Here is a 26,129-nt window from a genome sequence, read left to right as displayed (position 1 = left end):
CACATGATCCTGCTGGCCCTCTACTAAATGTCACAGCACCTAAAAAACCCCACATGAAGTAATATAATCAGAAGGAAATTTAGAGATTGACTTAGCATGTTTTGATTTCTCAAGATTTCTGTTCAAAACCAAGAATATCTCGAAAATAAACTACATTTAAGGAGTAAGTAGACTATTAGGGAGACTGAAAAGAATAAGCACCCAGATATAAAGCAGTGTCTTGGATGAAGGCCAGCAGGAGGAAGGCAGGCAGGTGCATTCTCACAGCCCTTTGCTCTCAGTGTGCCTGGAAACCTTCAGACACAGCACACAAGCAGCCTTTCACTCTCTTCTTACTGTGCACTCCCCCTGGGTTTAGATCTGGGGTGCTACAGCAGCGGCACCTCGAGCTTTCTAATTAAGCCAGCTTGGTAGGAACAATCCTGCTTTGTTGCAGAGCTTCTGCACAGAGAGAAACATTTTGGCTGTTAAATCAACAGGTCAGAAGATCAAGCACTTTGCAGCACTCTGCTGGCAGGCTCCTCAGGTGTGAAAACCAAACACATAGGTTTGGCAGTATCATGTGAGCTCTGCTTTCTCAAGCTCCACATAAAAGAGAAAGGGGCTGGCAGGGAAAGCAATGGCAGAGTTTGTTCTAGCCCCATGCAAACAGATCAGCACAGGGAGTTTTGGCTGAAGACCCAAGTGGAAAAAAAAGGAGTGGAAACAACCTATTGTCAGTACCTGAACTTAAATAAGGAGATATGAGGGTTCTTGCTGTAGTTTAAAAACAGGTTTTGAAAGATTCTGGCAGCCCTGATGTACCGAAATGTACATTTGACATTCTCCACAAAGCACAGACAGCACACATGTGATAAAGGAACAACATGAAGGGACAAAAAGGAAGAAAGCAAATACTTAGACATTCCTTGAACTTGATTTTAAACAAAGTAGCTTTTCATAAATGTGAACTCCTGTACTTGTTTATTGAAAGCCAAGATTTGCTGCAAATCCTAGTAACTGGAGCAAATATCCAGCATATCAGAGGGATCCCTGAAGAATCACAATATAAATTCTTTTCTGAGGACAGAGATGCCAGATTGAAGACAAAAAGAATGCTGCAGAAAGGAGAAAAGGAAGATGTTCTTTTGTCACTGGCACTAAAACATGATTCACCACATTGGCGTCAATGCTGGAAAAACACAGACCGAAGTGAAAATGCAACTAACAGTGCAGCAATTGGAGGAAGCTGCAAAGCTCAAGGCAGAGCAAGGAGGCAAAGGATGAATCCATCTTGTTCTCCCTTTTGTTCCCAGGAGGTGTGATGGCCAACCTAGAGGTCCCAGTGTCACAGAGATCATCAGTGCTGCTTCTCCTGCTGTGCCCCTTCCCACAGGGATGAACCTTCCACTGGGAATTAAGTTTAATATGATAACCCAGAACAGAGTATCCAGGCATAATCAGGAGAGAATAAGTTCAGTCAAACAGCCTGGCATTTGTTTCTGTGCCTGCAGAAGAAATAAAAGTCACACCCAGCTCCTGGGTCAGACAGAACTGGACAGTCAGGTGTGTTCAATCTTCTCAATATCACTAGAATACACAGTTGTCTCAACAAAAAACCGTGAAGGGATGTTTTCATTTTAAGGTTAATCTGACTTAAAATGGAAACAAAGAAACTGGGAAGAAACTGTGCTCCAAGTTTAAATACAAGTAACAGAAGCCTAAGAATCTCTGCTTTAAAGAGATCATGTTTTATTTTAACAGTCATTATCTTTACAAGCATGAAAAGAAGGTGGAGAATCAATGAGCTCATGTGTGTATTCACATGACATCCCTTACACATTGCAGTGGTGTATACTGGCTACACCTTCACAAAAACTGGAACTAAGTATTTTGAATTGTGATTTTCAAAGATGACTCTACAGCACCTAAACCTACAAAACCAATCTTACTTCCTCTTTCAGGAAGTTTCTCTCTTGTACTACTTGAAGACAATTTCAACAAAATGTGAAGAATCCTAAACCTGGCCTCTCAGTTTAGGGCTACCTCATGAGCTACTGGGGATAAGCAGCAGGTCTTGCACCTGTACATCCTCTTCTGGCCTTGGATCTGTGCTACCACAGAACTCATGACCTTAATCTGGAGTTGACTAGGAGACAGAGAAAGCTGTCCAATACTTCATATTTCACAGAGATTTTAATAAAATAGAGTTCAGTTTTTCTTGCCTTATCTCCTTAGGTTTTCAGTTAAAAGTTCCTCTGATAGTGGCTCACATCACAGTATAAATTTGTAAGAAATGCCCCAGGGACTGCCTTATTCCTAAAGCATGGCATGCTGCAACCTTCACAGAGTTATTCCCAGTGTTCAGCTGAAGTTTTATTACCATATTCTTTTGAGAACAAAATAAAATTAAACACATTATTTATTAGGCCAAACTTGTCAAAGCTCCATTAATCTTTGATGCCTGGCTCTGCATGTAAATCAGACTGGATTGTCTGAACTTCAAACATCACCTGAAGCACTATGGATGCCTTCAACTAGAAGGAATCTTTCTTTCTAGCTATGTTGCAAAAACATTAGGAAGTTGGTACACATGCATAATAGCTGTAATATTAGATCTCTTGGGGATCTAAACATAGAACTTTTTTGTGCATGCTTTAACATTCTCTATGTCCCAGAATCAAGAGTATCAGGATGTATTGGGATCTATAAATATACATTCTATTTACATACAATTAAACCTCTGTGTTGAAAACCCACCAGTGATGGGCAATTAAAACACCACACGACCCACAACTCCAAATTACTCATATATGCTTGTTGTGTGGAATCAATTCCAGGTGTAATTAAGTGAAGCAGTGTTAATGACGACTCATATTCCCAAGCAGAACCTTCACTATCATTATAGCCAATAAAGATGTAAACTAGGCAATACAAGACAACAAAGTAACTTTCAAAAATTGTACAGAACCAGACATGCTCTATCTCAGGCAGTTTTAACACTGAACTGTCTCTGCCCCAGTGGCAGTTGCATTCACTAGTTTAATTACATTCTCTCTATTACTTTCTCAAATTAAATAATATTTCTTCAAAATAAAAACATTTTATATTAAAGTAAGAGGAAAAACATATTCCCATCTCAAAGAAAAAGTTTATTCTCAGTCAAATATTTCATTGTTTCCTTCTGGAAATTCATGCTTTAAACTTTTTGGGAGTGAGTGAATTTATACTGCAGTCAAACGAGTAGGCAGAATTAACTCAAGTCACCTTCTGTCACTGGCACTGGACTTCTGACAGCTCATGTACACTTTGTATTTTTTAAACAGCATGACTGAATACTGAAAATACATTCATGTGCCACACTTCAGTCTGGTGGACAGTACCTGACAAGACTGTTTGTTTTCATCCACTTACCAGTATGTGATCCACCCGGTCTCGTTTCTTCCGCCCAAATTTCATCATCTTCTGCCAGTCTGTTTTGTGGTTAGGCTCTTTCCTCAGGCTGAACAACTTCAGTACTTCAGCAGCAATGAAGTTCTACAGAACAGTAAAGGTGAGATTTATCACACTTGAGCTAAGAAATTAAAGGTATGCACAAAGCAGCTCCCATAAAAAAGTCACACTATAGAATTCACATCAGCTTGGCAGGACAATTATTAAACCCAGAACTGGGGGGGAAAACAAGACACCCACTGCTGCTTCAACCTTGAGAACAGACATTTTTAATACTACACAAACAGAGGATTCTGACAATTTATTTTATGGGAAAATATTAAAGAAAAACAGGGTGGGAATTTGGTGTCCTTGTCCTGTGTCCCTGCTGTCCCCAGCCACATGCTTTTGAAAGTCTTCTCAACTAACAGAGTGATTTAGATACTATTTCTTTCTTTTCTTTGCTTTGCTAGACAGTTAACATGCTGTATCTTCAGCAGGTTAATCAAAATTTAGTCAACTCTCTCAATTTCAGAAGAAACAGTGCAGGTGGAAGTTTTCATTTGTGTCCTGATGAGCCATATGGAAGGTTCTTTGTGGAAGGCTTTAAGGGAGACAGGTTTTTTCCCCAGTGTCCAGCCCTGCAAGTTTAACCTTAGGTCCAGTCAGGCTCTGTGATTTTGTCCTTCCTTGAGCACTACCACCAATACATAGAAGCCTCCTCTGGCTTGCCAAATACAACAATGCCCTCACCAGTCAAATTTTGGGTTCCTCTGAGCAACTCCTGCTGTCCTCAGAAAGGTTGGTATAGGTGTGTGCGTCTGAGGGAAAAATCTAGCTCATCCCATTTGGCCCAACCCTACCATTGGATCCATTCCAATTTAACCATACAGAAATCTGCTACAGCAGCAGGCTGTCAGTATACCAATTTTATAAGATCAAGGTCATCCTGGCAGTTCTGCACAGAGGACTGAGGTTTAAAAACAACCAGTAGCAGTCATAAGGACAGGGAGGCCAATCTGTTGAGTAAAAAAGGACCATTCTCACAAATTTTCTTTCTTTCTTTTCTTAACTCATCTCTTGCTGGATACACCTCTTATGATCTTCTAACACTCAGGTAAATGCCAGTTTGGTGTTTTTTATCTTACTTTCCCTGCTCAACAAAGACTTTGTCCTACCTTGATTTCATCCAGATCATTTGGATCTTTGACTCGGCGAAAATAGGCAGATGCAATCCTACACGGTTTCATCCAAATGGGCTGATTCAGATTAGGATCCTCAGCGAAGATTTCCCCAAAGATCTCTCTTGTTAAATCAAATACCACCTGAACAAACGAAAAAGTAACAGTTATGGCTTTTTTTGTCCATGATAAAAATTTGGAGGGCGAGACCAAAATGCCTGAAGATCATACCTTTCTATAAACCTGCTTGTTTATGGTGTCTGTGTCCTGCTCTTGGAGGGTACCACTAAGATCTGCTTTAAGGCTGCAGCTTTGAAGATCGTGACCCAGCTCTTTCAGTTTCCAGAGCTCCTCAGCTGCTGCATGCACCATCCCTTCCACCTCCACTGCAGTGTGAGGGACTGCCAGGGGCTCCTCGCTCGGCTTGGTCGGCACTTTCTGCGGCTCTGCCTGGGGCAGCACTGCTGGTTCCTCAGCTTCCTTCTGCTGCAGCTTACGGGAACTCAGACCATAGTCCTCATCAAACCAGTCCTGATCATCTCCCAGCACACTCAGGAACTCCCTGTTGAGCTCCAGCTCTGCCAGTCTCTTGGCAAGCTCCTCCTGGCCACTGGCACCAAACACGGGACTCTCCTGCGAATCAAGAGCCACAGAGTAAATGTCTAAGTGGTGTCACACTGTTGTGTCCCTCAGCTTACATTTTTAAATGCTTTACTGATGTAGTTGGCAAGAAATGGCTACCAAAACAAGCCATGCACTGGGATACACAAAAATGTATGAGACACATACAGAACATACAGGTAATCTCCACATCATCCAACAGAACCTGGGAGAACAACTGGTGCCACACCACATTCCTGATTCAATCATCCCCAGCCAAAGGCACAAGCAACTCTTAACATCAGGGCAAGATGTCTGCTACTCACCGGTCTGGGACACATGTCTGGAGAGGAAAGCTCTTCTCTGTCATCTTCCAAATCAGAACTTAGGAAGAAGTTATTCAGTCTGTCTGGAATCTGCTTTTCCACCTGCTGGGGTGGAGTAGTGGCTTCCTCCTTCACATCACAGAGCTCCTGGTTGCTGAGCTGGATTTTCTCATTTTTGATCTTCTTTATTTGCTGTAACTGATTGACTGTGTCTTTCACAAAATCTCTTAGCAGACTGTCTGTCAGCAAACTGACCTTTTCCAGTTGGTCTTTTGACTTTTCTTCTTCTCTAAGAGGCAGGCTGAGCTGTGCTTCTAACTGGTTCTTTTCTTTTGTCAGCAAATCCAGCAGGGGGGTTGCAGGCTTCTCCACGACACCAGGAGAGAGATCATCTAACTTTTCAGCACATTCCTCTCCCAGTGTCTTCTGCCTCTCCAGTTTTTCAGAAAGGAAATCCGATACATCATCCACCTGAACACTGGAAATCTCGTCCACAACACTAGAAGTGAGAGGAGTGTGGCCAGCCTCCTCTTTTACAGCATCCTTCAAGTAATTCACCACTGACTGTTCTTGGGCAAATGAACCAGTAGCTACAGAAATCTCTTTTATGCTGTTTGCTTTAGATGACAACTCCTCTTCAACCCTTTCCTCAGCTGAGGCTTCTGAAACAGCTGTGTCCATGGGAGCTTTATCCTGGGAATAGTTCTCCATTGCATTTCTGCTCTGGCTTTCAGCTTCTTTGCCAGGTTTAGAACTTTCTCTATCTTTCTGCTCAGCTTTGTGTTGTTTCTCTAGTCTATCATCAAAGAATGAATCTTCATCATCCTTATTTGTGTCTAAGTGGCTATCAATACTTTCTGTAATGTGAGAGATTTTCTGAGGGGGAGCAAAAATACCATGCTTTTCTTTGCAATCAAAATATTTAATATCATCATAAGTTCCATTATTGTTCCCTTCAGGTTTATCCAACTCCACACCAGCCCAAAACCCTTTGGCAAATTTAGTGAGCCCTTTGAACCGCAGTGTTCCAGGCTGGACTTTACTCACAAGTACTCTGTCTCCAATGTTGAAATTGGACAAACTATCTGCTTCCTCTGTGATTGAAGCCGAGGCCCACAGTGGTGAACAAGCAGGAGCCTGTTCTTGCTCCACATCTCTGCGTTCAGCATTTTTCATAAGTTCTGTTGGGGACTTAAGTTCCAGCAGCCTCTCTGAGTGCATGCTGCCAGAGAGAGACCTGTCACTGAGGCACTCGCTGATTTCCCCATCGCTGCCCAGGCTGGTGGATCTGCTCTGGCTGGCCTGGGTGTGCTGGGACTGCTCCCTAAGGGATTTCCCATTAGCAGAGAGCAGGGATCCCTCAAAGTCATCTCTGTAGCGCGCCCCAGGCAGGGTTTCTTCAGCTGAAGTTTGTTTTCTGGAAGAGGATCCTTCAAAGTCATCAGGGTATGATGGCTCTTTTTGACTGAAAAGCTGCTCAGAAAGCAGATCACCTTTTTCCTCTGCAGATTTGCTGAGTTTGTGAGAAGTCTCCTCTATGCTTGGGCCACTTACAGCATCTTTATTTGACTGTCTCTGTTCTAAGATTTCTTCTGTATCACGAAGACCTTCCACAGCTACATCTAACAGTTCCTTCTGAGAGAGTTTGTTTTCAGAGCAGTGATCCAGTGAACTCTCCTGTCCTTCATCTAACGTCAGCAAGACGTCAGAACTGTCCACAGGCTTAACATCAGAACCTCCATTCTCATATTCCTCTGACTTTATGTATTCCAGATCTTCTGTAATCTCAGATTCATGGCTAATGATAGGACCAACACTGGATGCATTTACCACTTTGTTCACTGACTCAAGACTCCTGCAAATGTCTTTCATATCTTTGAGACGAGCTGAAGAGCTATCTGAGGAATCACCAGATCCTGCTCTGGAACTCTCTGGTAACACTGAAGCCAAGGAAGCTGTTTCAGAAGGTTCTCCTGCATGGATAGCTGTCACAGCCACCTTCTTGGTGTGCACAGACACAGATCTCTCAATCCTTGATGACACAGCATCTTGAAGGAAAATAAAAAGTGAATTTCAGCAGATTGTATAACCCACATTGTTTTATTGCAAACTGCAATCACAGGGAACTAAATTAATATCAAAGTGTTAAAAGAAGATATAAACTGGTGCCTCGGAAACATATACTTCTGGATGTTCTATGAACATGAGCAACTTCCATTCAGTTCCAGGGTTATAAAGCTTGTTTTCTACTTCTGTTCCTTTAACCAGCTTCCCAAGGTAAGGACTCAGTTATTTGTTTGCAAGCCACAAATACAATGAGGATTAGAACAGGAGATAATGAGATAATCATCAACTGCAAAATAGTGAAAAGTGTCTGAACTCAAGTGGTAAAGGAACAAGAAACAAAGGTTTCACTTTAAAGGTTGCCACTTAATTATGGTTTCATATACACCTCAAAAAGAGTAAACTAAATACTGAATATACAAGGTATTCTGCAAAAGCAGAATCCTGCTAAATAAAACTGCAAAAAATACAGCTCCATCACTATCATTTTATGAAGTCTCCATCCTCTCTAAAAACACTTTGTGAATCAAGAAGGAAAAGGTTAAAGAACTTCAAAACAGTCAGTATTCAAGATCTTAATCTGTAGTATGGATTCTTCCAGTTACCTACCTGCATGTTCTGAAACGGATTCCAAAGATGCTTTGCATCTCTCCGACTCAGTCAGTGATTTCCAGTTTTTTGCTGTCTCAGGCCTAAATTGGAAAAATCAAATTGCATGAATTACAGTTACAGTAGAGGGTGATGTTTGGTTGGTTTTTTTAATAGATAAAAATAGAAATGCAGGCATGTATAATTGTAACACCACACCAAAGTGGCATTATAATTATAACGTAAGTAGTTTGCGTTGTCAACATACTATGGCCTTAGAAAATGGGAATGGGGACAGAGGAGAGCCTGGAGAGTCCTGGAAACTAATTTTTCAAAAAGAGTAATCAAACTTTATCTCTTTCCAGAAAAAAAAAAGGAAGGGAAAAAAGTTGGGTAGTTTCTGTTATTTTTTCATTTGAATGCACTAAAATTGCACCATCTGCTGGAGAAAATGAATGCTTAAAAATACAGTAGGAAGTGCAGAAGATCAGCTGAATTCTCTACCCTTTAAAACCTAAGATCTAAACCAGATTTAAGTTGCAAAGATGAACGGTTTGCCTCACACAGTGCAGTGGACATAATGAGTGACCAAAATGGGAAAAAAAAGCCTTCAGGCTAATAATCCACACACAGTATCTGGCAGAATTCTTGCACAACAGAAAATCATTATTTAAAAAAAATTGAAAATAGAGCCTGAAAGGCTGGGCAGGAGAGAACAGTGAGGTGCATAAGATTACAGCCATGGTAAATCTTATCTATTTTGGGTCTGGTGGGTGACAGCAGCAAATAGATCAATTGGATACTGCCAATGTCCAGTGCTTTAAGGCACAGCAGTTAGCAGCTTTTCTTGCATCTATGATTTTGGCTAAAACAGCAATCAGTTCCAAAATAATCGCAAAAAAAAAAAAAAAAGAAGGAGAAATCCCAGCTACCTATGGAGTGGTGGTGCCTTGATCTTAGGTTTTTCAGCAGCAGCTGAGGACGGAGTTTTGATCTGAGGTTTGGCTGTTGGTGATGCCTCCAGATCTTGGCTCAGCTCTGCTTCAGTCTTCTTGATAAACTCATCATAGGACTGCACATGGAAAATAATTCCAGCTGTTAATACACTACACCACAACAATTCAACAATCAAAGCCTAGTAAGTGAATAAAGAACACACTCAGTTTCTCTATAAACCAATCTATTTAACTTTCCCAAAATCTACAGCTGCAAATCCTAGAAATTTCATACTTCCAAAACCAAATTACAGGAGCACTCATCTTTAATCCCAGCTAGGACAGTAATGTGTATAAGCACACACAACCCCCAGAATGCTGCTAGCAACCCATTACAGATACACATTTTAAAAGGGAATGGCATTTTTGCCTCAAGGCTTTGGCTCATGATTGGAAATAGTTAAATAGCCAGGTTGGATGAGGCTTTGAGCAGCTTGGTCTAGTGGAAGGTGTCCCTGCTCATGGCAGGGGGACTGGAATGAAAGGATTTTCAAGGTCCTTTCCAGCCCAAACTGTTCTGTGATTCTGTGTAATAGTCACACTTCTATCACAACAAGGTGTCTTTCACAGCTGTTGATACAATATTTTGCCAACAACATCCATACTATCAAGATTTATCTAAGGCTAATAATCTGTTACTTTGCCCTTCTTTCTTCTATTCCTGACCTCCAGTTGTTTGATCAAACTGGCTTCCTGGGCCTTCAGTCTCTCCTTTTGTCTCTTTTTCTGCTCCTTTTTCAGCTGGTAAACCACAGATTTCCTTTTCCGTAGCTCATCCTTCAGGGCCCTGATGCGTCCTTCGATGTCACTTTGATCAGAGGTGGTTTCTGAAAAAGTTATTTTCAGTCTTTACAAACTTGCACCTCACAAAACAATTCTAAGCAAAGCAATAAACAGTCATTCAGTAATTACAAAATACAGTCCAAGAAAAATGTCAAAGAATGTAATGTCAACATATTATTTAACATAGCAAGACTCTTAAAGTGGGATTTCAGGTTCTAAACACTACTATGTGTGAAAGATATAAAAAGGTGTTGCATCTTGCTTAATTTAAAAGATATAGTTAGGCTGTGATACAATAACTTGTTACCAAGTTTATTCACACCAACCACACATTTATGCTCTTCAACATTAGCTGCTTGTCATGTTGGGTATTGCAGAAATTAATTTTCTGATGTGAAATATGACTCAGAGCTGCACACCAAAACTCTGAAAACATCAAAAATCTGAAACACAGATTTACAATTATAATACACAGTTTGAAATTGCAGAGTTACACTTCATTGATGAGAATGTCACTTGGGACAGTATACTTCAAACAAAGTTTCTGGGCCATGCAGATTTTCTATCACCTAGACTAAATACATCTATGAATACAGAACTGACTGGCCAACATCTGGAAGGGAGGTCAATTTGAACAATGCAGAGATTGTCACTGTCCCCAGATACTGAGATCTAGTCTCTGCATAGTAACCCAATTCTACCAATAACTGCGCTGATTTTCTTATTTCTGCTCTAACAGCTTTCCTTATTTCCTCTTAGTCTCTCAGACTCTACAGACAGACTGCCTCAAGTCTCTCATTAGTTGTTTTTTTCCACCCACCTGACCATGTCCACTTGTTTCTTGCTTTAAATGTATACCAACATAGTGCAAAACAGGATCCTTGTCCCAGATTGCTGCTACCAAAATTAACTATCAAAAACTCTTCAAAGTGTTACCTGACATAGCCTTACTGGAGCTCCTCCCTGAGCTGATGTGCCCCTTCCTCTTCTACAGCTGCAGCTCCCAAGAGGAGGATTTTGGCTGGTTTGTTTTTCTAATGCTCAGTATCACCCGTCCTGTTTTTGGATGCTTATAAATGCTGATTACTTTACTTGGTAGCTTAGAAAGTCAGTTACCAATATGCTTTGGTCAGCTAGCAGGAACAGCTGACATTTACCTAACACATCTCCTTTCTGAACATAACAAACCACCATAATGAAGGATTCCATTCTTCACAACAGCCAGTAAATGCAATCAAACTACTGTATTCTTTTTGCATTAACAACTGTTGTTAACCATTTAAAGAATTTTTAAAAACCCAAAACCCAAACAAAAAGAATGGAATCTCACTTGCTAATCAGGAGCACTTTGTGATGCCACTGGAATTAACAGCTCCTCCCTAACAGTAAGTGACCACTATGTAATTACAGCATTTCTTGATCAACTCATAAGGGAAAGATCTGCACATGCTTTCATCTTTGACAACCTTGTCTACGCATGCATCAGACTGACAGGGCAGTGACTTCATTGTTAGTCAGCAGGCCAGAACATTTGTCTCTTTACAATGGAATGATTTATTGTGAAACCAGCACCATCCTGATCAGCTTCCCACCTCTTATACCTTTCTTTAGAATTTGAAGTCAAAGACTGTCAATATTTTGTTTTATACAAGCTTATTTTTGTGATCACTGTTGACTGCTCTACATTTCATAATGGCTTCCTTATATGACTGCTGAGTCAGAGCTTTAAAATAACTTTTATCAAGGTGCTGAAAGCTTCACTGTGTTGGAAACTGCTCTCGAAACAGAATCCCAACACAGATTACTCAGTGCAAATATGTAGGTGTTTCCCAAACAACAGACAGTACACACAAGAGAACCTGCTAATTCTTTTTGCACTGAAGACTTACCATTAAAAATTCCAAGAAGGAAAATGCTATCTCATTTGCTAATAAATATTTTGTGGTGCTCTATCAGCTGCACTGTGGAAAACAAGATGTTCTAGAGACTACAAGTGTGGAAAGAGTCAAAACAGACTTCCCAGGTGAGCAGAGTGGATGATGGTGACCCACTGGAGGGAGCTCAGGAATCCCTACACACCACCATGACTGAGACAGAAGGGAAAGGGCTGCTCTGAATCCCTTCACTTCCAGTATTCCTCCCCTCAGCATTTACTGGCAGGCAGTTTGGGTACTGGATAAAGGGTATAGTGAGTCCATGCAGGAGATTTTATAGCTCAAAATGCCTCCTTAGGCCCTATTTTACTGCACATAGACCAAACCCTCCTCCACAAATAAACCTCTCTGTCCTGAAGCATCCAGTGATTCTGGACATGGCAGAGCAGCCCCAAAGGTCTCTCCCATATTGCCATGTAACAGAGCTGTTCTGCTTCTGGGTGGAGCTGGGTGCAGAAGGAGGGATTTTTAAATCCTAGGACCACCTTAATTATTGACTCTTATCTTTTTCACATGTGTTTGCAGAACCTGCACTGCTTTCTACAAGAGGATATCAAGTATAAACCTTCTTACATTAAGATCTTCTTCAGCTGAAGAGATTAAATTACTTAATGGGAAAATACACCCACCAACCCCAAGCTTTGACAATTTCCAGGAATTTATCTGCCTCTCCACACCTATGTCTGTATTTCAAGTTTGTTAAAAGTAAAAGCTTTGAAAGAGCAATATAAACCCAAGTGAGTATTACACTTACCTGACTGTGTCATAGATAAAGATTCATCAGACCAGTTGTGAGATGTCTGGTGGGACTTCACAGGAGAATGTAGCTGTCCTCCAGTTCTGTGGCTGCCTTTGCTGGAGTCTTGCTTTGATACAGATATGCTGCTTTTGGGAGGAGACTGAGAGAAGAAAAGGATAAATAAGTAATTGCAGTTTGAAAGTAAAAGATCACTGTCATCAGGAGCCACTTAAAAGGAAAGAACAGCATGACAAGAGGACATCTCAAACAGTGGTACCTATACAACAATCTTAATTCAATCTTCGCTAGAAAATAAAACAGTAATACCAAGAGCAGCAACAGCTGACTGCTTACTTTGAGTCTAGATTTCAATAAACCTGCTTAGACTACTCTGCTACCACCTAAGTGAACTGACATGGCTCTGACTCACATGTGTTCAATACATTTGTGTCATCTGCAGCAATAGGAACTCCCAGTAAATAAACTAATAAAATTAACCACTTCATGGAGAGGGTGCAAGACAACATTCTGAATCAGTGAAACAACAGAGCACTATTTTTCTGAGGCCAGGCAAAAACTCAAAGAGCAAATGTTCTTCTAAAATGCTGCTTAATGCTTCAACATCATCCTACAAACTTTTAACACACCTTGGACATAACCTCTGGCACACATTAGACATTTTATTATTATCTCCTCAGCAAATTTGTCAAGAAAGTATTTGTAATAAGTCTAGATAAGCAGTTCTTTTACCCCACAGACACTGAATTTTCTGTCTTATTGAGCACAGGGCAAAGTTATCAGGATGAAACTCATTAAAATTATCATCCAACTAGAAATAACAATTGGACTAGAACAATAGGGCAGAATTAAGCAGCAAGCAGACACAATCTGAAACCCAAAGGACTGTGCATGAGGTTACAGGTCTGCTTCTTCATCGTATAGCTCCACTTTGGGATACATTACTTGCAAATAAGGCAAAGTGGAAAAAACAGAGCATAGCTTCCATGGCCTCAAAGAATTTATACAATGGCAACAAGCTAGCCTACAGCTAATTCACACTGCTAAACTGGGTCAGTATTCCACCACTTAGCACTGCATACCTACGTGACATACGCAAAATGTTTTGCAAGACTACCAACAATTTTAAAAATATCTAAACTCTGTGTGGAAACAATATTTCCTCAAGACTTCAAAGCACACGTCTGATCACAATGACTACTGACAGTAATGTGAAATGGTATCATAAACACAGAAAACCGATTTAGTGAATAGTGTAATCTCTACTTTGACAGGTGGGATGGCTGTACTTGCCACTTCTCTGATAGTGTGTAAGAGTACCTAAGGCAGAACAGCTCACTCACCAGTTTGCCAGGTGATGTAGGGGACTTGAAATCTTCAGAATAAACTATTTCTTCATTAATTGTACTCTGGTCTGGACTTTCTGGCTGTCCATGGCCCATGGGCTCTGATGGGACAGACTCAGCAGCCAGACTGCCAAGATCTTCTGGGATAGAGCTTTCACTATTCAGATGAGAGCAAGAAGGCACTGGAGACTCTTCCTCACTAGCTGTTTCTGAGATTCAATGGGAGAAAAAACAAAGCACATCAGAACCATCTTATGTAGAAGCTGAAGGCATGTAAGGCTGAAGGCATATAAGGTTGAAAGGCAAATTTTCTATGCTGTCTGCAGATAAAGTATTAACTGCTAGCAGTACATGTCAAACAAGCACTGTTTCACTCACCTACAACTGGTGGCGAAATAGTTAGCAAGAACAAGCCTGTTTACCAGAGAAGTATGATTTAAAGCATGACTTGTGTTCAAGAAACAACTGGATGTGGCACTTAGTGCCCTGGTCTAGTTGACAAGGTGGTATCAGTAAGAGGTTGGACTTTATGATCTCACAAGGCCTTTTACAATCCAAATGATTCTGTGCATCTGTGAGAATTGCCCAACATTCTTAGTGATTGCTGAATATCGAAAATAAAGAGGTTTTCAGGATATTCTAACATTTTCCAGACAATACACCCTGAAAAGATTATTAGGGAAACCTGTCCTTCCAGTTGACCATACAGAAGCAAGAGTCACTATTAGTCTGAAGAAGTCATGGAGGAGCATATAATCTGCAGGCCAGATCTTGAATTTAAAATTGATTACTTCCTTTACAGTAGTTGCAGAAAACATTTTAATGTTATGATTTCATCATGAGTCTCTCGAATGGCAACAAACAAAATAATAATTTGGGTTTTCAATATTCCTGTTTACTAAATTCTGCAGGAGTCATGGCATTACTGAGGCAGCCATGGAGAACTATTCAGTGTTTGAGTAAAGGCTGGGGAGAAGGACTTTTCTTTCTGAAGCAGGGCTGTGCTCCAATGTTTACTGGTAGATACAAACAGCTCTCACTTATTGATAAGAATTCAGCATTTGTGCTGAATTTTTGTTCATTGGAACTTACTGACCCATACACATATACACATATCATTTTTTAAATGTCTTACAATGCCTAAAATCCACATAACTGCTTTCAATAACAAGTGTAATAGGGCATTACTCTGAATTCCCTTTCATACTCTAAGGATGTGCTGCCTACTTTCAGTAAAGTGGGGAAAAAAAGAAAAATAGATATGTTTTTAGCACAATCCCTGAAATCACTTTCTCTCACTGCAATTCTGTTCCCTGTGCTTCAGCATGATCCACTTAAGGCAGAACTGTAAAGCTGTACCTTCCAACATCTGGGAATTTTTCCTCACAATAGCATCATTTATACTAATTACATCCTAGCATACTTTACCACAGCTACACATTTCAAACAGGTGGCATTAACAATGGAGAGGGAAAAAAAATTCTTTCCATTTTTTGAAAACTCAGACAATGGTAAAGCAGCCAAGAGCCATCCTCACCAATAGTACTAAAGCTAACAAGGAGAGACACTTTGCTCACTACTGGGGAAAACAGTTTTAACAGAGTAAGCTCAGAATACTACTAGCAAAAGATCATGTGTGGGAAATTCAGGACTCCTGGACAACTAACTACTATGATTAAGTAGAAGCTGTTTAACATTATGCACTTATTTATACATTCTAACTCTACTGCACAGGCTGATAATGTATTTCTGATTGGTGCTTTTGCTTGTTCATGTGTTTTGCATGCACTTCTCAAAATAGGTGATTGGTTATAGTCCAGGTGCTTTGCTGCCCCTCGTTATCGAGTTCTTGTGGTTTTGGAATTTGGTTTCTCAGCTTCTTCTTTCTTATTTTAGCACAGTTTATGTCTTAGTAACCTTGATGAATTCCAGAGGGCCTTGAGAAAATCCTGGTAAGAACAGTAACAAGTGAAATGACTGGTGCACCTTGTAGCCTAAGTTGTTTAGACACATTGCTACAATCATGCCATACTCCAATATTTCTGCTTTGAAAGACAGAAATACAGTTTAAAAATCGTATATACAAGTGACTGATGGGCTTAGGCTGCACTGTTCACTTGGGAGGATACAGAGCAAAGAAGAAATACATACTTAACTATGGTGAGAAACAGGCAACAGAGTGGAGAAATTGAGATTCCAAGAGTGTCCAGAAAGCAACCAAAATAACAGAAGAGGAAACAACTGCAAACCTAAGCAATCCTTCACTCTTATCATATGTGTCACTCCCCCCCAGTCCCCATTACCTTTGGGCTCAGCTCTCTGATCCCCCAGCTCTTTCTTGGCTATCTTGGTTTTGAGCAGCTCTTTGTCCCAGGCAGCCAGAGCCTGCTTTTCCATCCTGCGGATTTCCGCCTCCTCGGCATCCAGGCGCCGTTTCCACTCCAGCAGCTCCTCCGCGTGCTGCCGGCGCTGCATCAGCTTCTGCTCCCGCTTCGTCAGGAACCTGCCAGGCAGAGCACAGGACAATGCCAAACCTGCCAGCCACACTGAGCTCCCAACACCCAGCTGCTCCATTGCCACCATTCCCAGAACTGCAGTTCAGTTCATTTTCTAGGATCATATCCACAATAACTGCTATCTCCCAGACTTCTGATGTGCTGCTGCAAAAACCCCACAAGTAGACAAAGGTTCTTTTCTCTGCAGGAAGTAATCTCTACATCATACTGTAAAGAGGCTGTTTATATTTTAAAAAAATCTTCAAAATCATTAAAATCATATGCACTAAACTAAAAAGAAAAAAAGTTCCCTATTTCAGGACATGAAATGTACCTGTGGTATTAAACTGGAACCTTCTAGAAAGCCACGACCGTTTGAAAAATGAACTTTTCTTTTCTGCCAATCCCAGTGACAGAAAAATTGTAACCTCAGTTGCCCCATGGTTTTTTCCAAATATGCTATTATAAGAGAAGATGATTCTATATTAATAGTCCTCCTGGAGCTTTAATCCTTCTTCCTTTAAGCATCACCTCTATGGACTGGTACCCTTGGAAGGTTAATTGTGAGCTCACAGCATCAAGAGAATAACCATGCCAGACTGTTTCTTCCTAGCTACTAACATATCTAGCTGGTAGTTTAAGAAGAAATAAAAATTAAAGCTCACGCTGAAAATTTGTAGATATTTTCTTTCTGACAAAGAGCTCTTAAGTGATCCATGAAACCTTAGAATTGATAAAACTCTCACAGGATTTGGTAGGTATGAATAGGTTTTTGTGGACACACTTGCTCTCTTTGCCAGCTCCTGTCTCATTTCTGAGCACTGAAGTAACCATAGCACTTAACCTTTCAGCCAGTAAATTGGAAGCAAGTTCAACATCAATTGCACACACTTCCTCTGGCATGCCAAGTCTCCAGAAGAGTGTCTATCAATCTATTAATCTCCTACACTGAAAGCTTTAAGATGTTACAGAATCACTCTGTAGAAAGTCCATAGTTTGCCATTGGTACAGAAGTTGTGGTGCTATAAAAGGCAGACTTCAAAGACTTGTGATACTTTGTTTTTGCAAATGTCCTTATAATTTTCAAGCCATCCCAAGTACTTAGCATCAAAGTTTTTAAGCTGCAAAGCAGATAATAATCTCATTTGTGCTTTTTAATCTCTCATGTTTCATAAAACCCTTTTATTTACAGAGTCTGGAATGGCCAAGTGACTAATGTGCATGTCTTGCCTGCTAAGGGACATTTCTCATTTGTTCACTCAGTGTTTGTTCTGTTCCCTGGAAAAGTGAGCTGGCAGTTGATCAGAAAGGTTGAGACTCAGATAAGTCCTCCTCTAAGACAGATTCAGACAAAGGGAGCAAGTTATGACATGAAGAGAAAAGTTTCAGAAGCCAGTTAAAGACGCTCACAATCTTCTTTCTTTTGGTCAAAACAAGAGGACGTGAAAAACAGAAGCACCTCAGAATCTCTGAAACATCTGCCACCTTCAAGCTGACAGATTCCATGATTTTGTGCATAATTTTACCACTTTCTATAGACAAACATCAAACATCATCTATGCTTATGCAAAACTGACAGGCTGATGTCATAAACAGAGCAAACTACCAACAGCAATTGCATTACAAACATGACAGGGACAGTCATGATAATGTTGTGTCTTTCACCAGCACTATCAGATCTATCCACTCTTACTCTCACACACACATCAGTTCCAGTTAGTCCAGATCATGCATGTGGAACTTGTTTTAGAGGTCATTATTACAATGACCTCAATGCAAAAAGCAACTTTTCCTTCTTTCTTCACCTACTGTTTGATTTCATCAGGAAGTTTTGCAGTTTACTGGGTCCTGAGAGAGGCACCTCAAGTTGAAATAAAATGCAGAGAAAGGCTGAAATAAATGGATTCAAAGGAGCAGGACTCCTTAAAAGCAGATGTCAAATGAATTAACCCAAAAGACCACAAACAGGAGGAGAATTAATGAAATTGCCATGAAAATAATTACCACAGAAGAACTACTTAATAAGAAAGATAAGTCAACAGAAGTGATGGGAGAGAAGGAAGATTCCAACAAAAAACCCACAAGAAGAGGAGGATCAAAGCAGCATGGCCAAAGATGCAGACCCTTTCATAACCCTGGGGTTTTAAAGGCCAGAGCCACAGAATAGCAGATGCATTGCCTTAATATTTACTGCAGTCTAGAGGGTTCCAGTTGCAACACCAAGCGTACACATTTATCCTCAAAAGCAGAAAAAAAATTTGCAAAAGCACATCTGGCATCTATGCAGCTGGCAATATGGGGGAGCAATGAGGAAGCAGCAGCACTCAGATTACAGCAGCATGACTTCAAAGTCTGTTTCTCTGATGCTAACATCACACATTTCATACATGCATTTCAAATATTAGTATTAACCTGCTGCTCTAAACTGTATTTGCACATTTTAAGGTATATTGACTATAAGCCCAAACTATGAGGTTTCAGCAGCTATTCTGAAGTAGTAACCAGACAGTGGGAGCAGAGTGAACTGTCTGTTTGCCACTCAGAACATAGTAGGAATAAGAGATTAGAATCCTGGAATGGTTTGGGGTTGGAAGGGACATTAAAGACCATCTAGTTTCACTCCTCTACCATAGGCAGGGACTCCTTTTGCTAGACCAGGTTGCTCAAAGCTCCAGCTGACCTGAACACTTCCAGGGATGGGTCAGATCGCTGTGCCAGTGCTTCACCAACTTCATAGCAAAGACCTTCTTCCTTATATTTAATCTAGATCTACTTTCTCTCAGCCTAAAACCATTATCCCTTGCCCTATCACTACAGGCCCTGGTAAGTCTCTCTCCATTTTTCCTATAACCTCACTGTATATGCTGAAAAGGCACAATAAGGTCTCCCTGGAGCCTTCTCTTCTCCAGATTGAACAAGCCCAACTTTCTCAGCCTGTCTTCACAGGAAAGGTGTTCCCTCTCTTTCATTTTTTTTTGTGGATTCCTCTGGACCTAATCCTACAGGTTCATGTCCTTCTTGCACTGGGGACCCCAGAGCTGGACACTGCACTGCAGGTGGGGTCTCACCAGAGTGAAGGACAGGGGTAGAACCACCTTCCTTGACCTGCTGTTTTTCCATGCAGCCCAAAACAGAGTTGCTTTCCTGGGCTGCAAGCACACACTGCAGAGTCATTCCCCATTTTTTGGTCCATCAGCATCTCCAAGTCCTTCTCTGAAGAACTGCTCTCAAACCATTCCCTCCCCAGGCTGAACTGATAGTGAGGATTGTTCTGCCCCAGCTGCAGGGCCTTGCACCTTGTGGACCTCTATGAGGGTCACATGGGCCCACTCCTCAAGCTTGTCCAGGTCCCTCTGGAAGGCACTCTTCAGCAAATCCCTGCACTGCTCAGCCTGGTGCTGAGGGGGGAGTGATCCCCCTGCCTATGTCATTGATAAAGATCTGCAAACAGTGAGGCAAGTGTCAACCATGTCCTCTGCTGAAGAACCTCTGGACTTTCTAGGACTGAACAGAGCATGCTCTATCAAAGAGTCTATCACTGGAGAAATATACAGTTACCTGACCAATTGGTTGTAGATATACAGCTGGAATTTGGGGTGGAGGTTGGGAAAACAGACACTGAGAGAGGCCCAGTGGTGAGACGTAAAGACAGAGAAGAAGTAGTGAACAGGAGAGCAGTGTCTACAAAATAAGGAGGAAGAGTTTAAAACTAAGATAGCAATTAAGGCAGAAAGAATGAGAAAAGGATAGCATCTGGCAAAGAACTTTAAAATTAATTGCATTTAACATTGTATAGTTAATACCCAATATCTGCAGTACAAAAACTATACACTGTTATGCAGAAGGTTATAGAACATACACTTGTAACACTTGGTTTTCTGTTAATGAAAGACAAGCTATTTTCACACTGCTGTATTTTTCTTTAAATTTTGGAGAGGTTTATTACTTTGATGCAGATTTCCACAGGCACCAGTTAACTTATCTCAGTCTGACCTTTCTCATGCTATTCTCTCAAAAGAGTGTGTTATTGGTATTAAAGAGCATGCTGGTTTTGCAATATCAACAATTTCCTGGTCTGAAACTTTAAACACATTTTCTTCACCTGGCGAAACCTCAGTAAAATTATTTCTACAGTAAGGTAAGCACCAGTGAAAGAGCAAAGAAAAAAGAGATTAAATAGTTTACTTTTAAAACACAGACAGTTCCAGATATACCTGTCATTCACATTATAGTTGCTAATTGGGATTTTTTGCAACAAAGTACAGACTTGATCTCAGAATGCTCATGTATTTAATTTGAAGTATTAACTGCAGAAATAATACCTATTGTTGTTTTTTTTAATCTACATAATTGACAGCTCTGCTTAAAATGGTATTTCTTAAAACTATTACCATTTTAAGCTAATTCCTAATGAATTATCTAATTTATAGAAAAATACCATGCTCCATTTAGCTCTATCAACTACAATGCAAGCTAAGAAGCACACTAAGGAAAAGCAAATGAAAATAAGCATTTAATTTGTTATTGCAAAAATTACCATTAATGCTGCATATGCAAGGAAAGCCAGGGGAAAGTGGTTAATTCTCTTTGACAGAGCATGCTCCTGTTCACATGCAGGCTACACAGACTCATCAGTCAAAATGAAAACAAAATGATCCATTCATTCCCCTTTTAGCACAAGACAAATATTAAAGCTGCCTCCTAAGTAAGGAAGCCAAAGGATTTCCACCTTGCTGTGGAGTACAGCAAATCCAGCATAGCAGGCTTTCCCAGTTCCTTCCTCAAGTTCCTTTATCATCCAGCTTCTTCCCTTGAGCCCTATTTCCCATCCTGATTCCCCTCAAATGGCAGCTTGCTACCATTAAGCCCCAACCCAAACATCTTTATGCTATTTTTATGTGCTTTACAATCAAGACATTAAAAAAGATGCCAAGTCAGCAGTTTTTCAATCAATAAGCACTGCTATCACTACCAAAACACCTGCCAAAGGTGGGCAAAAACTGCACAAGAGGGAAATCAAGTTTTAGAGAATCATTTATGCTCACACAAAATACTTCCTCCTTTGAACATATACAACAATCCAAGTCTTAAAACCATAAAACCAAAAGCACATGACCATACAGATCACACACAATTTCCACTTGTTCTGCCTAAAAGTAATTGTTCCATCTCAAATCTTGGTATCCAGCTTTTGAACAGTATTCTCCAGGTGAGAAATATTTCCAACTACATAAAATAATAATCAAATAATGACTAAAATATCTTTAAAGGCAGAACATACTTGATATCTGTTACTATCCCTTGTAATATATAAGTCTTTATGCAATTGTAAGTGTGGCTTAGGAATGAATGTACTTTGAAAAAATAAGATTTCAAGAACAATATTGACAAAGCCACTAGCTGTTAAAAAGTAGCAAAGGAAGTCCTGAATATACAAGTATATTTGTCATCTCTTTTAGTATTAACACTGTATCTCAAAATTCCTAAGCTGCAGATTGTTTTTTATCACCATTTGAAATGTGTTGAATTTGTTTGTGGGGAAAAAATAAGATAAAGATCCTCTTTTAACAAAAAAATAAGATCAGAAGAAAAACATTTCTTGCTTGAAACCCTAGAAGTCAGCATGGCCTACAACACACATGCTTTTCAAGTCTCAAAAGATACTTTGAGAATTTGCCACTATGATGATGGGGTGGTTTTCATAGAATTTGGAATGCCATGAGTTTAGTTTTAGAAATATGACACCACAGAATCTTTTAATTATCACTGATTTTGGCTGTTCAGTTTATCAGAGGAGTCAGAATAAAACAGCAATCAACTCAGGCTAGACACAAAGGCCATGAAACTACAACAGGTTTTGAGTTTTCCCTGCTCACACCAAAGCCTCCCTTTCTGCTGTTGGGTTTTATTTTCATCGTACTCAAATAAATGCAGGGGTGGGAAATGTGCTTCTCAAATGATTGCAAGCAAACAGGCTGCTAAATGTGACAAGGACAGCTGGCCTTTACATGGCACTGCTTGCTTTGGGATGTTTTATCCAGCTGTGTTTGGAGTCTCAAGAGAAAACACATTCCAAAGATCACCCACAGGGACTGAAGTGCAGTGACTGTCTTGGTTCTAAGCTCCAAAGAATTGTTTAAGCAAAGGCTATTTCTTGTGGCAACTGGCAGAAGCCAGACTTTCAATGAATTAGTCTCAAATAAGAATTTAGGACTTCAAACTAATGAGCACAAGCAGGTAAAGTATTTGGGATGTTTCATGCACACAAATAATTCCTACATTGAAAGGATGCAGAAATAATTTTTTATCTAAAACAACTTCATAGGCAAAATGAGGAGATTAATTTTAGGTTTTTAGACACAGGAACTGCACACAGATTTTGTTATTCCTCTGGAGCCTAACAAACATTTTCAACATTCTTCCAACCTGTAAACGAAATATATTCTTAGTCACATACATATCATCTCCATTAATAAAGAAAATATTTAAAGAGTTCATCCTAGCTGATTTTAATGCAATCAGAATTAAAATTCAGCAGCTGGATAATTAGATAGAAATCACATACCTGACAACTTCAGTGTCTTTCTGTGAACCAGATCTGAAACTCAGTTACTAGTTTTTGCATAAGATAATTGCTGTTATAAATTACATTTCAACTCAAAAATTTGCACTGTAAATTCCAGAGTCTCACTCCCTGTATTTTTTCAATCTTTAAGGTTAAAGGGAAGATACAAAATACAGGCACCATTTTGACCATTTGACTTCAGGTCTCTCATTGCAAGAGAAACTCTGACAGGATGTGCTGTGAAGCCACAACCTGTCCAAATTTCTTGTACCTACAAACATTGACATCTCTTAACCTGATGTGCTTTCACCAACTCTATCAAGTACAAAGAATATTAAACCAAATCTTCTTCAATAAAATCTTAACCACATGGTCTGCCATAATGTTTGAACATGCAAGAACTGTAGCTTTTAAATTATTATGGTCAAAGATTAATATAGTTTTATCCATGCTTCCAATCAGCTGTTTTTCAGGCAATTCAGATCAAGGTGTGATATTAACACCACCAAAATTTCTGATGGCCGTTTTTAGTGCAGATTTGGGCCAAACCAACTTGTTCCATTAAAATAGCAAACTTTTTAAAAAGAAATAAAAAGATATAGTTACTTTTCATCCATTCTGCTGCGCATTTTTTTAAGTTTCTGCATAATGCTGCTGGTCTCACTGCTGGAGATGGAGATTGGGGAAGGGCTGCGTGTTTCTGCATCAGTTGGGAGTGGGCTGGAACCATTGCTCTGCTTGATGTCATCCTCACTGGGAAGCTCCTGCAGTTAAAGGGTTAAAATATAAAAGAAGTATTACAAGACTATTCCAAAATCCTTTATAAATTGTGGTAGTGTTAATTTAACTTGTAATTCTAGGTTACATGAAATACTGCTTCTGTCCACTTGCAGATTTAACTTCATAACCTCATTTTTATTTGACACACAGCTTTTAGCACACCCTTTCTCTCCATAATTTAAGTTTTCCCCAAACTCTATCCAGAACAACGACAACAACAACAAAACAAAACAAACCCAAGAAAAACAAAAAAAAAACCCTACAAAAAACAAAAAAATCACCAAACCCCAAAACAAAAAAAAAAACCCACCAAAACAAAAAGCCCCCCAAAGCAACAAACCAGAATTCAGCTACCCAAACAGGAAATCAACCTTTTCTACAGTACTACTATTAAACTTGTGTCTTCTCAAAATTTTGTGAGGAGGCAAGTAGAGGCAAGAACCTTGGCATAATTACGTTAGCACACAGCAGGAAGTTTTGGGGTTAGTGCTTATATTTAGTACTTTGGGCCTGACAAATAATCAAACAAAAATCAAAGCCTGAGAGATCTAAGCATCAAAAATCTCACATTCCCAAAGTCATTAGTTCAGCTTGAGAATGAACAAACACCATCTACTGCATGTTTAAAGGATTTTATAACTTCTCCAAAGGCATTTCCTTAAATGATGTTCTAAAGAAATTAAGGATAAATTGCTGAGATGAAGGGCTGAGATCACTTCAGGCAGACAAAACTTCCAAGTGATAGGTCCAATCTAGTATCCTTCCATTCCCACAAGCACTGAAGCTGCATGGTGAAGAGGGAAGACTCCAGTTTCTGTGCTGAATGCTCACCAGCTTGTTTTCTCCTGCAGACTTCAGTTTTTCCTGCAACTTCATCGTAGTCTGACGGATTCGCTCGATTTCCGCCTGCTGTTTAAGGATGAGCTGCCTCTCCTTCCGAGCAGCCTTGTTTGCCTCCTGGAGACGTTTAATTTCTGCCTGTTAGGTGGAAAAGAGTCAGCATGAGAACACTGACAGACCTCTCTCAAGAACACACTCAAAGATGCCCCAGTGCCCTTGCTATGGGTTTGACATGACTGCAGTTACATGAGGAAGGAACCAGGCTGAACTTCAGTAGCAAAGAATGGGAGATCAATTAATCAGAGTCTCAATCATGAGTCTCTATTATTACAGATAGACAAGGACCCTTGAGAACAACGTGCTGAATATGACTGAAATGCAAATTAAAACTTACAGGTAAGAAATACTGCTGGTTCTCCATTCCTATATTTACAGTGTCTGAAACCTTTAATGGGTACACATGGCTTTCAACAGGACTTTCCTAGAGGGCATCCCTTACCTTTTCCTGCTGTAATCTCAGCAGCAGTCCACGCTGCCTCTTTCTAATAGGAGGCATCTTATCATCCTCTCCCTTGTCTCTCAAATGCCTGCAAATAGATTGAAAGAAAGAAGTATAAATAAAGTAATAAGATTGCTTTATAATAATAAATAATAACAAAGCAATATTTTTAAAATGCACAACAAGCCTTTTACTCTTTAAAGTGAAAAAAAAAGTTTACTTTTCCTATTCTGCAGAAGAGTATATACCTTAATCCTTGGCATCTCTATGGTGGAATATTTGCATCATTTGGTCAGACAGGCACATTAAAAAGGACAGTGCAGGTAACAGGAAATCACAAAAGAATGTGCAGAAGCTCTGCAGAGGTAGCATACTCACCATTTGAGAAACACAAAAGGAAGGGCATTTGGCTCACTACCTAATACCCCTTTGTCAAATCCACAATAACAAGAAATTGTAAGAAAATGTGTGGTGAACAATGGTACTGTCATGCAGAGAAAATTACTGATTAAATCTGGCCACTGCTGTTTACTAGTATCAGTGGGTACTTCAAGTGTACTTCAGGACAAAGCATATCTTAGATTGGAAACAAAGCAGTAAGTACAACATGTATCCAGATTCACAAAATGTGCCTGAGTCAACTAAAATGACTTCACATAGACATCAAGCAAAGAAAGGTCAAACTGTCTGACAGTTTTATATCTTCCTGAATTAAGATGTGTAGAGGAATGGTTGGCAACTACCTCCTCCAACTGACAACAAACATCTGCTCTTCTACTGTTTCACTGAAATTCTTAATCAAATCCCATTCAATGTAAATATCAAAGCACATTTATAAACTGGGTCCTGTTCTTCCCAAGTCCCAGTAACAACTGTACAGAATACTGATGTCAGAAGATTAGTTCAACCGTTAATAAGGGAGCAGTAAGGTGGAAACAAAACCTTGAAAAGTAGAAAGGACATGG

General features: G+C 39.9%; 1 protein-coding gene across 6 annotated transcripts in view; it reads right to left on the bottom strand.

Moving 5' to 3' along the window:
* Positions 1-26,129, bottom strand: part of CEP350 (centrosomal protein 350) — a 71,922-nt gene that overhangs the window by 7,129 nt on the left and 38,664 nt on the right. For 5 of the 6 annotated variants that reach the window (XM_030953052.1, XM_030953051.1, XM_030953056.1 and 2 more), the window contains exons 25-38: positions 25,165-25,252; positions 24,657-24,803; positions 23,652-23,809; positions 20,039-20,161; positions 16,289-16,488; positions 13,983-14,194; positions 12,637-12,781; positions 9,832-9,992; positions 9,103-9,242; positions 8,192-8,274; positions 5,519-7,566; positions 4,824-5,225; positions 4,590-4,736; positions 3,394-3,516 (exon numbers count right to left, since the gene is read on the bottom strand). In XM_030953052.1, the coding sequence (XP_030808912.1) occupies positions 3,394-3,516; positions 4,590-4,736; positions 4,824-5,225; positions 5,519-7,566; positions 8,192-8,274; positions 9,103-9,242; positions 9,832-9,992; positions 12,637-12,781; positions 13,983-14,194; positions 16,289-16,488; positions 20,039-20,161; positions 23,652-23,809; positions 24,657-24,803; positions 25,165-25,252 (4,177 nt within the window). The remainder of the gene's footprint in view (positions 1-3,393; positions 3,517-4,589; positions 4,737-4,823; positions 5,226-5,518; positions 7,567-8,191; positions 8,275-9,102; positions 9,243-9,831; positions 9,993-12,636; positions 12,782-13,982; positions 14,195-16,288; positions 16,489-20,038; positions 20,162-23,651; positions 23,810-24,656; positions 24,804-25,164; positions 25,253-26,129) is intronic. The other variant, XM_030953057.1, reaches the window with a different exon arrangement.

Source organism: Camarhynchus parvulus, chromosome 8 (genome assembly GCF_901933205.1).
Source record: "Camarhynchus parvulus chromosome 8, STF_HiC, whole genome shotgun sequence".
Taxonomy (NCBI): domain Eukaryota; kingdom Metazoa; phylum Chordata; class Aves; order Passeriformes; family Thraupidae; genus Camarhynchus; species Camarhynchus parvulus.
This window is presented reverse-complemented; position numbering and strand designations above follow the sequence as displayed.